General features: G+C 42.6%; 1 protein-coding gene across 1 annotated transcript; it reads left to right on the top strand.

Moving 5' to 3' along the window:
- Window positions 1-10,395: 10,395 nt before the first annotated feature.
- On the top strand, window positions 10,396-15,816 carry LOC129774108 (uncharacterized). Its single transcript, XM_055777807.1, has one exon. The coding sequence runs from the start codon at window positions 10,396-10,398 to the stop codon at window positions 15,814-15,816; it is 5,421 nt and encodes a 1,806-aa protein (XP_055633782.1).
- Window positions 15,817-17,285: the final 1,469 nt, after the last annotated feature.

The raw sequence follows: 17,285 nt of genomic DNA, 5'->3' as shown, positions 1-17,285 counted from the left end.
TGGACACAACCCTCCTGTGACTTTTTTCTAAATGATTTTTAATGTCTGGTGAACTTTTTACGAATGTATACGAAGTATCTACACCCAAAATTGATTTTAAGCTCAGGTTTTGTCATCCCGATTTATGGCATTAAATGAGACATAACAAAACAGAAAATGTCATGACTCACAAATACTGGTAAGCATTTGTATAATATACATGGTATAGCAATATAAGGATAATACGAGCAAGCGAAACAAATTCATTTAATGAATATACGATAGTTACATGCCTCATAACCCTTTTTTGGCAGCTGCAAAAAAGTATTGTTTCAAGTATTGCTTGACTGTAAAATTTAGCAACAGTGCAGATGGTAAGCGAGTATTTTTTTTGTATGTGTATTTTTTTTAGGGTTGACAACCCTTGAGCAATGTGCACCAGTGGCCGAGTGGATAGCGTCTCACATTATCATGCCGGGTGTTCGGGTTCGATTCCCGTTCTGGCCGGAGGATTTTTCGTCAGAGAAATTTCCTTCGACTTGCACTGTGGTCACGCGTACTCTAGAGCTTGCCCCTCGGAATACATTCAAGGCGTGTTATTTGGCTTAAGAAATCTCAACTAAGTATTAATAATTGACGCTAGTTAATGCATACGTTGAGACGGCAAAAGTTTCACAGGGAACGTTAACGCCATTCAAGAAGAACCCTTGAGCAATAAACATATCGTTGTGCTTGCTACACAATGCATGGTTGTATACTGGAAAGGCATAGTTAGCCTCAAGGTAAGAACTGTGGAAGTGCCCCATCCCTCCATCAATACAAAGTATAATTTATAAACAACCCTATTCTTACTTGGTATGAACATTAAAGGTGCATAAAGTTGAATTGAATCAATTCAAACCGGTAAATAAACTACTGATTTCTCATTTTGTTTGAGATACCCCCTTAGTCCACCAAATGTTATATAGAGTTGGAGAAAAAGAAATGTCGTATTTCTGATCGAAATTTGACGCTTTATTTAACATACTTAAAATTATCCAATTTGAGTCAAATATGCTCCGTTTTGTTCGCAAACTTGTTGCCATTTAGAAGGCAACTTCATTATCCCCCCCTTATAAAACCCCCCTCCTTATTTGCAAAAAACTCAGACAGCCAGTTTTCGCAAGCCTCTTTTGAGGCCAACTTAGTATCATCAGAAGCGTTTTGCATGAACCGGAAGAGATGATAATCACTTGGAGCCAGGTCCGGACTATACGGTGGGTGCAATAGGACATCCCACCCGAGCTCCCGTAGCTTCTGGCGGGTCATCAAAGATGTGTGAGGCCGAGCGTTGTCCTGGTGGAAAACAACACCATTTCTATTGATCATTTCTGGCCGCTTCTGGTCAATCGCCTGTTTCAAACGGTCAAGCTGCTCACAGTAGAGAACCGAGTTGAGGGTCTGGCCATAGTTGAGCAGCTCATAGTAGATGATTCCCTTCCAATCCCACCAAACACACAGCAAAACCTTCCTGGCCGTCAAATCGGGCTTGGCGATGGTTTGGGCCGGCTCACCGCGCTTTGACCACGACTTTTTTCGCTTTTGGTTGTCGTACGTGATCCACTTTTCATCACCAGTCATCATCTTCTTCAAAAATGGGTCGAGTTCGTTCCGTTTCAGCAGTGCATCGCAGGCGTTGATTCGGTCTAAAAGTTTTTTTTGTGTCAACTCGTGTGGCACCCATACATCCAGCTTTTTTTTGGAATCCAATCTTCTGCGAATGGCTCCAAACGGTTTTATGGTCTATACCCAGTTCCTGGCCAATCGAGCGAGTGCTCACATCTACTTGGATGATTTCAACGATTTTATCGGTTTCCACGACGATTGGCCTACCAGTACGGGGTGTATCTTCGACAGCCACTACACCAGAAGAAATCGATCAAACCAACGCTGTGCTATGCGAATAGTTTCAGTATCGGGCCCATAAACTACACGAATTTTTTCGGCCGCCTTCGTTGCAGTTTTACCTCGCAGGTAGTAAAAACGTAAAATATGGCGATTTTCTTGCTTGGTGGACTCCATCTTTGACGCGCTATAACTTGAGACTGAAAAGGACAATCACAACACTGTCAAAACAACACTGGTAGCACATATTGTCGTCTTTAAATAGCCGTATAGTATTACCCAATGCGATAAGTACAACACAAGATATGTTTAAGTGTTGCCATATATTGACAATATACGACATTTTTTTCCCCAAACCAATATAAGGTTGGGGAAAAAGTTATCCATTATTTTCTCGCTAAATGGCTTTAGTGATCCATATCTCGCGTAACATCAATCATACAATTTCATGTTTAGGCTCGTTATAAAGGTGACATTTAACACTAAAAAAAATTGTTTTTCTTGAAAATGTAAGCCGGCCTGGTTGAAATTGTGAATGGTGTTTATGGTGCCGATACTGCAACGTATTTTACTGTTGCAGTATCGTTGTTGCAGTATCGTTGTTGCAGTAATGGACCGTTTGAAGCTAGCGACTAGAAACGTCCAGAATCAGCCAACAGAGGAGGTGTTTTGCTCCATAGAGACAACGCAAGGCCACACGATTCCAGGTGCTTGATTGGGATGTTTTGATGCATCCACCATTTAGTCCAGACCTGGCACCAAACGATTACCACCTTTTTCTCGCATTGCAAAATTTCTAGAGTGATAGAAATTGGGAAACTATAGAAGATTGTAAAAATCTATTGCTACAGTTTCTCTTCAATAAGTGTTGGGTGTCTGGCCCACTTCGAAAGCTCATTTTTTCCGGACACCCAACACTAAATGGGAAGGACCTTTTCCCACCACAAATTCGAATTGCCGTCGGCGATGCGCACATAAACAGAATTCAAAAACAGTTCCGACGGCAGACTCAATTACATAAAACGACCAGCACAAATAATAACCAAGATTTCGTTTCTTAATTAGGAACACAGTGCTGGTAGAACTACATTTACTATATTCACTTTTAACAAACTACATATATTATACCGGCACCTGATGGGGAGCCCATCCCGAAGATCTTATTATGTTGTATCGAACAACTATTCTCTCAGTGATGGAGTATGGCAGTTTCTGTTTTCAATCAGCTGCCAAAACACACCTCATTAAACTCGAGCGAATTCAGTATCTTTGTCTCCGTATTGCGTTGGGATGTATGCCCTCAACGCATACCATGAGTCTCGAGGTTTTGGCAGGCGTACTCCCACTAAAAGATCGCTTCAATTTATTATCTCTTCGGTTCCTCATCCGGTGTAAGGTTATGAATCCATTGGTGATCGGAAATTTTGAGCAATTGATCGAGCTAAATTTTCATTCTAGATTCATGAGTTCATATCATGAATTCACCTCTATGCAGGTTGTTCCTTCTTCGTATATTCCCAACCGTGTTTGTTTTCCTGACTACATCAATTCCTCTGTACATTTCGATCTGTTCATGAAGGAGAAAATCCATGAAAATCCAGATTATCTTAGATTGGGGTTCGTTCCTACAATCTTCAATGCAAAGTATGGGCGTATCAATTGTGATAATATATACTTTACTGATGGGTCCTCTATGAATGAGTCCACAGGATTTGGTGTTCAACGTATTTTTTAGCACCTCACACAGTCTTCAGAATCCTTGCTAGGTATATATTGCTGAATTGGCAGCGATATACTGGGCGCTGGACAGCGTCGCCTCACGACCTGTTGAACACTATTACATTGTAACGGATAGTCTTAGCTCTGTCGAAGCTATCCGTTCAGTGAGGCCGGAAAAGCACTCGCCGTACTTCCTTGAGAGAATACGAGAAATTTTGAGTGCTTTATCCAGACGCTGTTATGTCATTACCTTTGTCTGGGTCCCTTCACATTGCTCAATTCCGGGTAATGAGAGGGCTGACTCATTAGCAAAGGTAGGTGCAATTGAAGGCGATATATATCAGCGTCAAATCGCCTTCAATGAATTTTATTCTTTAGTTCGCAAAAATACCATCGCTAACTGGCAACACAAGTGGAATGAAGATGAATTGGGCCGGTGGTTTCACTCGATTATCCCAAAGGTTAGCCTCAAACCGTGGTTCAAAAGTCTGGATTTGGGTCGGGACTTTATTCGCACCTTCTCCCGACTCATGTCCAATCACTGTTCGTTAGATGCACTACTCTTCCGTTTCAATCTTGCCAGCAGCAATCTCTGCGTTTGTGGCCAAGGTTATCACGACATCGAGCACGTTGTTTGGTCATGCGAGGTGTATCTGGTCGCCAGATCGAATTTAGAAAACTCCCTTCGGGCCCGAGGAAGACAGCCCAATGTGCCGGTGAGAGATGTGTTGGCTCGGTTAGACCTTGATTACATGTCCCATATATATGTTTTCCTTAAAGCTATAGATCTTCGTGTGTGATTGTCCCTACATCCTTATACCCTCCTTTCCTTCCTTTGCGGGTAATTCGTCCCCTTGCTATAAATAGTAGAATAAGTTGAAATGTAAATAAACTATAGATATACGAATAGATTTAAGAATTGAGAGTTCATCAACATTGTTACAATTTCCTTATATCCCATCCTTCTCCTAAAAATATGTCACCCTTCTAAACTCGAGTACACCGCGAGTAATCGGTTTTCCACCTTACTAACCATAGATGTAAGAAAATTGTTTATATATATATATAGTTTTAAAAATATATTTAAGAATTCGGCTCCTTTAAACTTAAGTAACTGAGCCTGTAAAAATAAACGAATTAATTAAAAAAAAAAACTACATATATTCAAAACATAACTTTCACAATATAATAAGTTGTATTTAACATTCAAATAAATAACACCGAACAATAATATACACTGAATCTAAATAAGTTTCTTCCGTGATGGACGATTTCGTTTTGAACTTCTGAACAGGAGAGAGCAACGATTACGTAACGACTCTCTCCTGTTATGATACAGTCGTATCAAGACCCAGCTGATCATACTGCCCGTGTTTGTTGATGCCCTTGTTTATGAGCAGCTGATCGCTTTCCTGATGCGCAATTGGGGTGATCAGTTAGTCCCGAACAATAAGTACCAAGACCTCTATAATAGAGACATTATGAAGCTACCTTAGAATGGCAACAAATTTTACAACAAAATGGTGCAGATATCCGAAGCGTATTTAAAATAGTTTTGAATTTCACCCAAAAATAAAGGGTTACTTTTTCCCCAACCTAATAGTTTGAACTTCAACTATCATATCCATGAAAAGGTGGTTTCATATAATATGTTTATTCTTCGAATTCGAGGAATCACTGTTCATTTTATAGCAGCGATCGTAGAAGGCGTATCTGAAATCTTTTGAGATTTCGGAAAACCTACAGTTATACAAACTCGTACACGTACTCCACCATGCAGATCTCTTTTCCCTTCTTTTGGAAGTCGAAAACAAGTTTTCGGAACATTCTATTTAGATGAAGTCATAGTGTCATATGAGACTTAAAAGCTTTGCTATCTGCTTTCAGAATAATGGTTTTTATTTCTCTAATAATTGCGAATGTGTGAAAAGTGACTCAATCCCATAATCGTAATCTGGTTGAAATTTCGACTCGATTCATAAGGCATTGACCAATTTCCGAATTCCATCATTAGTATGGTATCTCTTGTTCATTGCAACTATCTTAAGAGCTGTCTTTTGCCGTTAGTGTTTTGGTGTACTTGGAAGGAATATTCGTTCATTTTTTGATCAAGTGGTTTTTAAAATCGTTATTTTTAGAAGTATAATGGTTTATAAATTTCCTACACAGATAACTTCCATATTTTTTAACTGGGATTGATGCTGGGAGCAGGATGTAGCAAAGTGTGAACAAAATGAGATTGATTCGAGGATTAGAGTTTTACCAAGGCGATGGCATATTGTTACATTATAATTGCTCAAAAGTTATTGATACTTCTCCCCTATCTCCCAGCATCAATTACAGTTAAAAAATATGAAAGTTATCTGTGTAGAAAATTTATAAACCATCAAATTTCTAAAAAAACGATTTTAAAAACCACTTCATAAAAAAATGGATGGATATTCGTTCCGAATACACCAAAAAACTCGTAGATAACGGCTAAAGACAGCTAAAGACAGCTAAAGTTGTAATGAACAAAGGATACCATACTAATGATGGAATCCTAAAATTGATCAACCCCTTATGAATCGAGTTGAAATTTCAACCAGAGTACGATTATGATTTTGAGTCAATTTTCATACATTCGCAATTCTTAGAGTAGTAAAACCCATTATTCTAAAAACAGATAGCAAACCTATTAACTATCATATGACACTATGACTTCATCTAAATAGAATGTTCGGAAATTTTGTTTTCGATTTCTAAAGGAGGGAAAAGAGACTTGCACGGTGGAGTACGATTACGAGTTTGTACGAGGGTCGTTCATAAAATAAGTTTAAGTGCCTCAGAAATCGCGGAAAAATAAAGTTAAGACGAAAAACAGGGCGATTTTCGTAATCTACGTTTTGTTTTCTATTTTTCGACATAATCGCCGTAACGTTCGAGGCATTTTTCAAAGCGTGGCACAAGTTTTCCTATTCCGAGCGTGAAGTGCGTAGCGTCCAACTTTTTGAAGTACGATGTAACTGCATCACGAATTTCTTCAGTGTTATCGAACCGTTGACCGCCGAACGTCTGTTTCATCACCGGGAATAAGTGATAGTCGCTAGAGGCGAGGTCTGGGGAGTTAAAAGGATGCTCGAACACAGTCCATTTGAATTGTTTCAATTTCTCTTGAGTTTTGCGAGCAGAATGGGGCCGCCTATTATCGTGAATGAGGAACACTCCTTTCGTCAATAAACCTGGACTTTCGTTCTTAATCGGTCCAAAACTTCACAATAGTACGGTGATGAAACAGGCGTTCGGCGGTCAACGGTTCGATAACACTGAAGAAATTCGTGATGCAGTTACATCGTACTTCAAAAAGTTGGACGCTACGCACTTCACGCTCGGAATAGGAAAACTTGTGCCACGCTTTGAAAAATACCTCGAACGTTACGGCGATTATGTCGAAAAATAGAAAACAAAACGTAGATTACGAAAATCGCCCTGTTTTTCGTCTTAACTTTATTTTTCCGCGATTTCTGAGGCACTGAAACTTATTTTTTGAACGACCCTCGTATAACTGTGTATCTTTCGACGGTAAAGAAAAAATCACGTTGATCCGTTTTGTGTCGAAAAACTTGTGCAGGATGGAAACAGAGAGAGGAAATTTGATTTTGGATACCCACATTAAAAATTCGGCGTGGTCAGATAATACAATCACGAAATTGCTGAAGGGAGGTAATCGACCGTGTTTCATGAAATGCTTCCATGAACGTACAACTGTTGTTTGGATTGATCAGAGAACTCGTCGTAGTGGAACTTACGATCGGAAGATGAGGTTGAAGTTATTGAGAACAATTAAGGCAAACCCGAGACTTTCGGACTACGATATCGCCAAAAAACACAACTCTAACCAAAGTACCATCTGGAGAATCGGTATGTGAGAAGGTTATCATAATTGTCTGCAAGCAATTAAGCAAAATCTGGTGGCCAAAAGACGCGCACGAAAGATGTTTTGATAAAGTACGAAGGATGCATGCTGATGGGTAAGATAGATTTTGGAGAGTTTCCAGGCCTGAAATTGTATAAAGCCACTGCCAGATGCGATGTTCCCGTAAAATTTAAATTCTTTTTCGCTGATAATTCTGCCATAATGATTTGCCAAAGATAAGCTGCTGAAGACAGAGAACCAAATTTCCCGTCACAAACAAGACATTGGACTCGAAAATGTATAGAGAAGAGTGTTTGCAGAAACGTCTCCTTCCTGTTTATTAAGGCTTTCAATAGTCTTGTGAAGTTTTGGCCAGATTTGGCAAGCTGCAATCACAGTCGAGAGGTGCCTCAGTGGTACCAGTAGTACAGTGAGTACCGTTATATTGAAAAAGAACCTTATACTTCCAATTGCCCCCAATTCCGTCCAATCGAAAAATATTGAACAACTATGAAGTGGAAATTGAGAAAGGGTGCCAGCAGACATGGAGAGATCGTGGAATAAAATGGCCGCAGAGACTCCAAACTTTGATGAAGGGTATCCGGAGTAAAGTACGAAAATTCATCAAAACTGTCACAAAATAATTTTTTAGATATTTTTTTCTGTAAAGAACAATAAATTATGTGCATTTTGATATGCCAATCCGTATATATAACTCGTTTTGCGATACTGAATTCTAAATGTATCATGCTTTAATTAATCCCTTCTGTTGATTTATTTCGGCTCATTAGCATTCTAGCTGTAACAGAGCCATTTGTTTTTAATCGTGTACATGTTACATGTTTTTACGGTTCCTATAAATTATAAATTACACAGTATGGCTACTACTGTACTAACTGATAACTGTAAATATCGACGTGTCGTGCAATTATAAGACATTTGGCATCAAACAAATTTGAAAGCCCAGATTTCCGGTGATTTTTCGGTTTTCAAAAAACTCAAATTTTAACGTCTACGACGCTAGTAAATGAAGTCCGATTGAGCTAAAATTTTGCATACGGTTTTTTTCGAGGTGGTAAACATGGGATAACTTTTTGAAATTTTAGGGTCGATTTTTTCTCATACATGCATTGGTACCTTAATGTACATACAGTGATAGACATTTGTTTAGCCGCAGTTGAAAAAAATTGAAACACTTACAAAACAACTAGGAATGTTCTTTTTATCGGGATACTTATTTGCTGTAGTGATAATATATTTAAGTCACTTTTATTGAAAGGACGTGCGTCACAGTCACACACACAAGGCGGCATCGGTGGATATAAACATTCAAACTTCGTTTTTCTCGAGACATATGTTTAGCCGCAGGGCATAAAAATCGAGTTTTCGCATAATCACCAAGCCTTTATCTGTGTTTTTTGAAAAAAATACCTGGGAATGTTCAATTTACAAGATAAATATTAGATGTGCAACGTAAGGAGTTGGTCAGATTAGTGATTTACGTAGAATTTAAAGGAATGGCGAAAGGTATTCTATTGACGGAAGAGGAGCGGAAAATAATAAAGATATTCAGTGAACAAATGTGTTGAGAACAGCTCCAGATCCTGAAAATAAAAAATGAAAAATTAATTAAACACGAAAAAGAAATCATACTCAGATAACTCACGAATTGTACTTACCTCTATTTACTTACCTTTTATGAAACGCAACCCTCACATAAAACGCAACCATCACATAACACGCAAACGTCACACAAAAACATCGAACGGAAATGATTACTGTCATAAATAACCTTGGACAATCACCACAAAAGGTTCATTCCAATAAAACCCATCAACGAGTGAAGTGCGCAGTTGAAATTCGTCTTTCTTTTTTTGATCCGAAGTGGAGGAAAGTTTTCGCATAAATGGTCGGTCGGAGCATACAGTCGGAAAGAAACCTTTTCAATTCACCGAGTCCGCCAGTCAGCAACATTCTCCCGTAACATTGGTGCCGAAACCCGGGATTATAGTTGCAGAACGGAGGAGCTAACCTCATTCCCACGTGGTTGGAAAGTTTCGGATGGCAGTTGTCCTACCTCAGCGGATCGGAATCGGCCATTTTGCCGGACAAACAGTAGCAGTAGAAGCATCTTCCTGCTTTCATCATCCCGTCGTCGTCATCGCCCTCGTCATCATCGGCATCGCCCTCGTCATCGTCGTCGCAAAACCGGCCGAAGTAGTTGTCGCTTCATAACCTCACCACGTGAGTTGAAAGGTTTCACTCTCATCATCGTCGTCATCACCATCATCAGAAGAACGGTAATCAGAATCATCAGTTAGTGTCGTCATCGCCTGACTCCACGTCACCACGTGAATTGGAACTGGTCATTGCACCAGACAAACAACAACAGAAGTATTATCCCAGTGTTGTTATCACCGTCGCAGACAAAGCTATCGTCGTCGTCATCGCCGATTAAAATCGGCCAGGAGCAAGTTGTTGCCTAGTAAGAGCAATCAGCATCGTGTTCGTTGTCATTGTCGATCATATTCGACCAGCAGTAGCACATTTCGAATCATCATCATCATCATCACCGTCCCAGTTCTCGTCGATCATTCTCGTCGAGCAGGAGTTGTTTACACCAGCCGTAGGCAGCAGAAAATTCATCGTCAACAGTCGTCAACAACAGCAGTTCGCAGCCACCAGCAGCGAAAATTCCCTCTACCTGGTCGGTGGAAGGTTCATCGTATTCATCATCACATCTCGTTATCGACAACCGTCGGTGATTACCGAAAGCAGAGATTGGATCTTCACCCCCGTCATTACCTGTACGACGAAGAGGACAAAGAGCAGGCTGAAGAGGTCAGGGTAAGGTGGTAACAATAGCAGAAAACACAGGTACGTGAAATTTTGTTCCATTGAATAAAGAGTTGCTCATAATGACGCCACCAAAGCAAAAGGCGACGAAACAAACTAAATTAAAAATATTGCACCGTCGGCGGACAAATATTTTTGGTTCCGCGCATTTTATAAAATCATTTGACGACGATTTTGATTCGACTAAACTCGCGCAAGTGCCCATTCGCATTCAACGTCTTGATGCGTTATGGCGAGAATTTGAAGAAACTCAAGAAGAAATTGAGCTTCTTGAAGATGGAGAGGAAGATTTTGCTGAAGAGAGACAAGAATTTCAAGCCTTGTACTACGAATTAAAGACATCGTTGCAAAGTAAAATTCCTGTGCAACCACCCGTACCACCCCCTGCTCCTGTTCAACCAATTTCGTCCGCTATTCCGATTTCGTCGAGTGTTCGTCTGCCGGAAATAAAGTTGAAGGAGTTCTCTGGGAATCTCGACGATTGGGTTTCTTTTCGCGATTTGTATGTCTCGCTAATTCATACGAGCATACAACTTACAGCAGTTCAGAAAATGCATTATTTGCGAGCTACACTTTCTGGCGAAGCAGCGCGAATCATTTCCTCGCTCGAGATTTCTGCTAATAACTATCTCGTAGCGTGGAAGCTATTGAAGGAACGTTTCGAAAATCCTAATTTATTAGTAAAGCGGCATGTTTCTGCCCTACTCATGATTTCTTCTCTGAAAAAAGAGTCTGCACAGGGACTAGCAGATCTTGCTGACGAATTCGATCGTCACGTACAGCTGCTGGATAAGCTCGAAGATTCTGAGAACCACTGGAACGCCTTTTTGGTCGAACGATTGAGCCAATGTCTCGATGCTGTTTCACTCCGTGAGTGGGAGACACATGTTTCTGAGAACAACAGATATCCAATGTACCAAGAGTTGCTCGAGTTTATCCATAGAAGATCGCGAATTGTGCAAACCCTTAAGCTCTCCCAATCAGCAACCACCCAATCCGAGATCAAGCATCTCAAGTCACGATCCGTCGTTGCGCATGTTGTTTCCGATAACGTGCCACTGTGTGTCAGCTGTAAGCAGGCCCATTTCCTGTTCCAGTGCGAGCAATTCCGAACGCTCTCTCCTCAACAACGCTTTGAAGTCGTGAAGAGGCACGGGTTATGCATTAACTGTCTCAAGGGAAAACATCATGCAAAGAACTGTTCCAGCGGGGCCTGCAAGAACTGCTCAAAGAAACATCATTCGTTGTTACACCTGCCACCTCTCTCGTCGGCTTCTGGTTCACAACCAGCGGCAACAGTCAAGCAGCCATCATGGACGAGCAAGTCCACTGTAACATCCACTTCGCAGACGTGCCAAATGTCGCACTTCGTTCCAGATTTTATCGAAAGCTCTCCGTCGGAAGAGCTCGTTGTTGCTTCACCACCTGGCACATCGGGTCTTTCGCAGTCGTCGCGCGGTCAAACTTTTCCCAAATCGTCGGTTTCGCGGGTTGATTTCATTCCTCCACCCACTGCCTGTCAGAGTGCAGAATTATTTACCCAACCTCGACAGTCAACAGTCATTTTGTCCACGGCGGTGATCAAGGTGAAGGATGCTGATAACAACTACGTTCTTACCAGAGCTCTTTTGGATAGCGGTTCACAACCAAGTTTCATTTCGGAAGCGCTATGCCAAAGGCTTCGTTTGCCGCGGACAAAGCTGAATTCGCCAGTCAGTGGGATCGGACAATCCGTTGTCAACGTTCGCTACGCTGTGTCGCTATCGCTCGCATCTCGTTTTGAAAATTTCTCCACTCAACTAGATTGTCTAGTATTGCCGAAACTAACTGTCTCGCTGCCAAGTCACCACATTGATGTCTCTCGCTGGAGAATCCCAAGGAATCTTCCACTCGCTGATCCACAATTCAACATTAGTCAAGGTGTGGACATGATTATCGGAGCCGGACTATTTTTCGAGCTTCTCGAAAACCAGCAACTCTTTCTTGCTGCTGGTTATCCAACACTGCAGAAAACGGTTCTAGGCTACATAGTTTGTGGAAAACTGGAGCAGCCCAAGACAAACGCCACTGGAACACAATCCTGTCACATCTGTGTCGAAGATAGCCTTGATACACAGCTTCAGCGATTTTGGGAAATCGAAAACTTCGATGATGGTAAGGCTCTCACTCCGGACGAAAATTTCTGCGAAGAATACTTCCAATCCACCGTTGTCCGCGACAATACGGGTCATTACGTCGTTCGTCTACCGCTCAGGAAAGACAAAGTGTTGCTTCTTGGAGATTCCTACCCCGCCGCATTACGGAGATTCCAGCAGATGGAGAAAAGGTTCCTCGCCGATGAAAAACTCCGTCAAGACTATTCGGAGTTCATGGAGCAGTATGAGAGGTTGGGTCATATGGAGTTGAGTACCGTCGCGTCTTCTGGCCCACAGTATTTTCTTCCCCACCATGCTATTCATCGACCAGAGAGTACAACCACCAAGATACGTGTGGTATTCGACGGTTCGTGTCGTGGAGCTACCTCGCTTTCGTTGAATGATGCACTCTACGTCGGGCCAACGGTTCAGCCAGCTCTCTTTACCATCGTCGTGAACTTTCGTCTACCGCTATTCGCCATAACCGCTGATGCGGAAAAAATGTTTCGACAGATTTGGGTCCACCTAGATGATCGGAAATTTCAACAAGTTCTTTGGCGTAAAAAACCGTCGGAGCCAATCCGCAAGTACCAGTTGAAAACCGTCACTTACGGCCTTGCAAGTTCGCCGTTTCATGCTGCTCGCATCCTAAACCAGCTAGCTATCGATGAAGGACATCGCTTTCCACTGGCCGTACCAGTTTTGCTAAAGGGTACTTACGTAGACGACGTTATCTCCGGACACGACGATCACGACACGATGACGGAAACATGCAAACAGCTGATGGAGATGATGAAGTCCGCTGGTTTCGTCCTTCGCAAGTGGGCTTCAAACCACAAGACGGTTCTCAGCAGCGTCCCAGAAGCCTTATGGGAAACGTCCACGGAACTTGAGCTCGATCGTTCGCAAGCCGTCAAAACATTGGAGTTGTTATGGTTCCCCCTGCGGGATGTCTTTAAATTCAAGGTCCCTGAGCTCCCAGACCTAGAGGTGGTTACCAAGCGTATTGTCGTTTCCGAGATGTCTCAGCTCTTCGACCCTCTTGGTTTACTCGGACCAGTAGTCGTGAACGCAAAAATGTTCATTCAAACTCTTTGGGCAGCGAATATGTCATGGGATTCTGAGCTTGCAGAAGAACCAGCAACATGGTGGAAAAGGTATCGTGCGGACATTAAGAAGCTCAACTCGCTGCAAGTTCCAAGAAGGGTCGTATGCAACACCAAACGTCAGTACTCACTCCACTGCTTTTGCGATGCTTCGCAGAAGGGTTACGGATGCTGCGTCTACATCGTATCAAAGGACGAGTTGGGCCAGCTCCATTCACATTTACTAACGTCGAAATCTCGTGTCGCTCCTCTTCGTGGACAATCAATTCCGCGCTTAGAGCTATGTGCAGCTCTCCTCGGGAGTCAACTGGTACATAACCTCTTGACTAACACCGACATCACTGGACCAGTCACGTTTTGGACTGACTCTACAGTCGCACTTCACTGGATCAAATCCAGATCGAATTCCTGTAAAGTTTTTGTATCAAATCGGGTCGCAGAGATTCAACGATTAACAAAGGATTCACAGTGGATGCATGTACCGACTGATCTGAATCCTGCCGACCATATCTCCCGAGGAGTGCTTGCGAGCCAGATCATCAACGACAGTCTGTGGTGGCATGGTCCACAGTATCTAACCTCCCCCGTCAAGCTGTGGCCAAAGTGTGTGGTTTCAATACCGATCAAGTCGGACTTGGAGGAGGAGATGCGCCCGTTGGTTTCCCTCCACCTACTGCAAGACAAAACAACTATCTTCAGCGAGTTCTCAGAGTTAGCCAAGCTGACACGCTTCGTCGCCTACTGCTTCCGCTTTCGAAACAACTGCAAGCTTCCGAAAACCCAACGCGTGTTGTCCCCGCTGTCACCTGAGGAATTTGACTACGCACTGAAGGCGTTGATTCGCCTTGCTCAGCACCAGGAATTCCCAACGGAAGTTCATTCCTACCGTCAAAAGCAGTCCGAGAACGCTGCCAGGCTCGCACCAAAATCACCGCTGAAAAACCTCAATATATTCATGGATGAATTTGGACTCCTTCGGATTGATGGAAGGCTGAAAAACTTAAACGCACCATTTGATACTCGTCATCCGATTCTGCTTCCAGCAAGGCACACCTTGAGCTTTCTCATTGCCAAGTCCATTCACCTACAGACACTTCACGGTGGACCGTCGCTGTTGCTCGCTACAGTCCGTCAACGATTCTGGCCGCTCCGGGGTCGAGACTTGGCTCGTAAGGTTGTCCGACAATGCATCACCTGTTTTCGGTGCAATCCTACAACATCCAACCAAATTATGGCACCTTTACCATCAGTTCGCCTCAGGCCAGCTAGATCTTTTACGTACTCCGGGATGGATTACTGTGGGCCATTCCTCGTTCGTCCGCTAATTGGGAAAGGTTCGTCGGTTAAGGTATATATCGCGTTGTTCGTCTGTATGGTGGTGAAGGCCGTGCATCTTGAGGTCGTCGCCGACCTGTCGTCCGCCGCGTGCATAAACGCCGTCAAACGTTTCATTGCCAAGCGCGGTAGGGTTCTTGAGTTGCATTGTGACAATGCGACCGCTTTCGTCGGTGCGGATCGTGAACTACGGATACTACGAAAGGAGTACCTGCAGCAATTTCAGTCGACGAAATGGGGAAACTACTGTGCAGGAAATGGCATCACCTTCCGTTTCATTCCTGCACGCTCTCCGCATTTCGGTGGCATATGGGAAGCAGGAGTGAAATCGTTTAAGTATCATTTTCGTCGCATCATGGGACAAAAGGCTTTCACAATGGATCAGCTCCTAACGGTTGTAGCTCAAGTAGAATCAGTCTTAAACTCCCGTCCACTCGTTCCTATTTCTGATTCTCCTGACGACCTTTCTGCTCTGACCCCAGGGCACTTTCTAATTGGAGAGCCTCTTGTCTCTATACCTGAGCCTGACCTGCTTCCCCAGTCCCCTAATCGCATCACCCGTTTGCAGGACATGCAACGCTCGGTCCAGGATTTGTGGCGTTGCTGGTCTCGGGACTACGTGAGCCAGCTACACCAGCGTAGCAAGTGGAGACGCCCGGCGGTGGACGTTCGCAAGGGTCAACTGGTACTACTGAAGCAAGAGAACTGCCCTCCGCTACAATGGCCTCTCGGACGCATAATCGAAACCATCCCCGGTCCAGACGGTCGAGTCCGAGTAGTGGTAGTCAGGACGGCATCAAAGGACTACAAGCGAGCGGTCACGGAGATCGCGGTTCTTCCAATCGACTCCGGCGACGAGGAAGACAGCTCAGCAGCAACGTCAACTGGCGACGTGGTTGTTGGTTGAAACAGACTGTTTCAACGGCGGCCGGCATGTTGAGAACAGTTCCAGATCCTGAAAATAAAAAATGAAAAATTAATTAAACACGAAAAAGAAATCATACTCAGATAACTCACGAATTGTACTTACCTCTATTTACTTACCTTTTATGAAACGCAACCCTCACATAAAACGCAACCATCACATAACACGCAAACGTCACACAAAAACATCGAACGGAAATGATTACTGTCATAAATAACCTTGGACAATCACCACAAAAGGTTCATTCCAATAAAACCCATCAACGAGTGAAGTGCGCAGTTGAAATTCGTCTTTCTTTTTTTGATCCGAAGTGGAGGAAAGTTTTCGCATAAGTGGTCGGTCGGAGCATACAGTCGGAAAGAAACCTTTTCAATTCACCGAGTCCGCCAGTCAGCAACATTCTCCCGTAACAAAATGTTTTCTAATCGCTCGATCGTAACAAAAATAGGTTTATCTGAGAAAGTTTTAAGAAAATTATTTAAATAGTGCCAGAAATATGGGATATAACGACCAATTCATTTTCACCCGAATGAACTCCGAAAAGTATCTTCAATTACTGGAGGACGTTTTGATTGGCCATATTGACAATAACACTACCGAGGATGTCGTTTTTTTAGCAGGATTATGCATAGATCCACGTTTCCAAGCAATCGAAGGCATGGTTTGCCGAGAAAGACATTCCGCTTCTTGAATGACCTGCTGGCAGTCGATTGCAATCTCATAGAGAACATATGGAGAATCTTGGCCGAGATGGTCTATGCAAACGGATGACAATTTGACAACATTTCCAGTCTCTAGGCAGTAATTCAGGAATGTTGGGCTATAATCCATATGGCAAGACTTTGAAAGCTGTCTGACTCGATGCCAAATCGAGTTTTCAAAGTGATCCGAAATGGAGGTGAATATACTAAATATTAGCTACCGATTGGACTCGGAATTTGCCACACAAATTTTCTTTTATTGAAATTTTAGGATGCGGCTAAATGAATGTCCACCCTGATTCCACATATTTGGATTACTTAGAAAACAAAAAGTGATTTTATACTTTTTTTTAGAATGAATTCGATGAAAATAAACAATAAAAATAGGGTGCGGCTAAACGAATGTCTACCACTGTATCACGGTCAAATAGTGTCAAAAATTGCACCTTTAATTTCAGATTTTGATTATCTGTAATAGCCCTACTATTATAGTATTTAGGAAGTATTCCTACCTTAAATACGGTTGGTTACAACGCTGTAAGAGAGTTGGTTTGGGAAATAAGAATGATGTTGAACTAGAAGGTAACGAAATAGCTTTCCCTATTCCAGCGTTATCAGACGTAGTTTTGCCAGTATCTTTGATTCGCTTTAGATCAAGTTTTCTGGCACTACAGTCACCTTAATCCATTGCATTGCCTGGTCTTTCCGCCGAAACACAAGAGGAAGGCTCTACAAGAGACTTTTCTTCGG

The sequence above is a fragment of the Toxorhynchites rutilus genome, chromosome 3 (assembly GCF_029784135.1).
Source record: "Toxorhynchites rutilus septentrionalis strain SRP chromosome 3, ASM2978413v1, whole genome shotgun sequence".
NCBI classification, from domain to species: Eukaryota; Metazoa; Arthropoda; class Insecta; order Diptera; family Culicidae; genus Toxorhynchites; species Toxorhynchites rutilus.
This window is presented reverse-complemented; position numbering and strand designations above follow the sequence as displayed.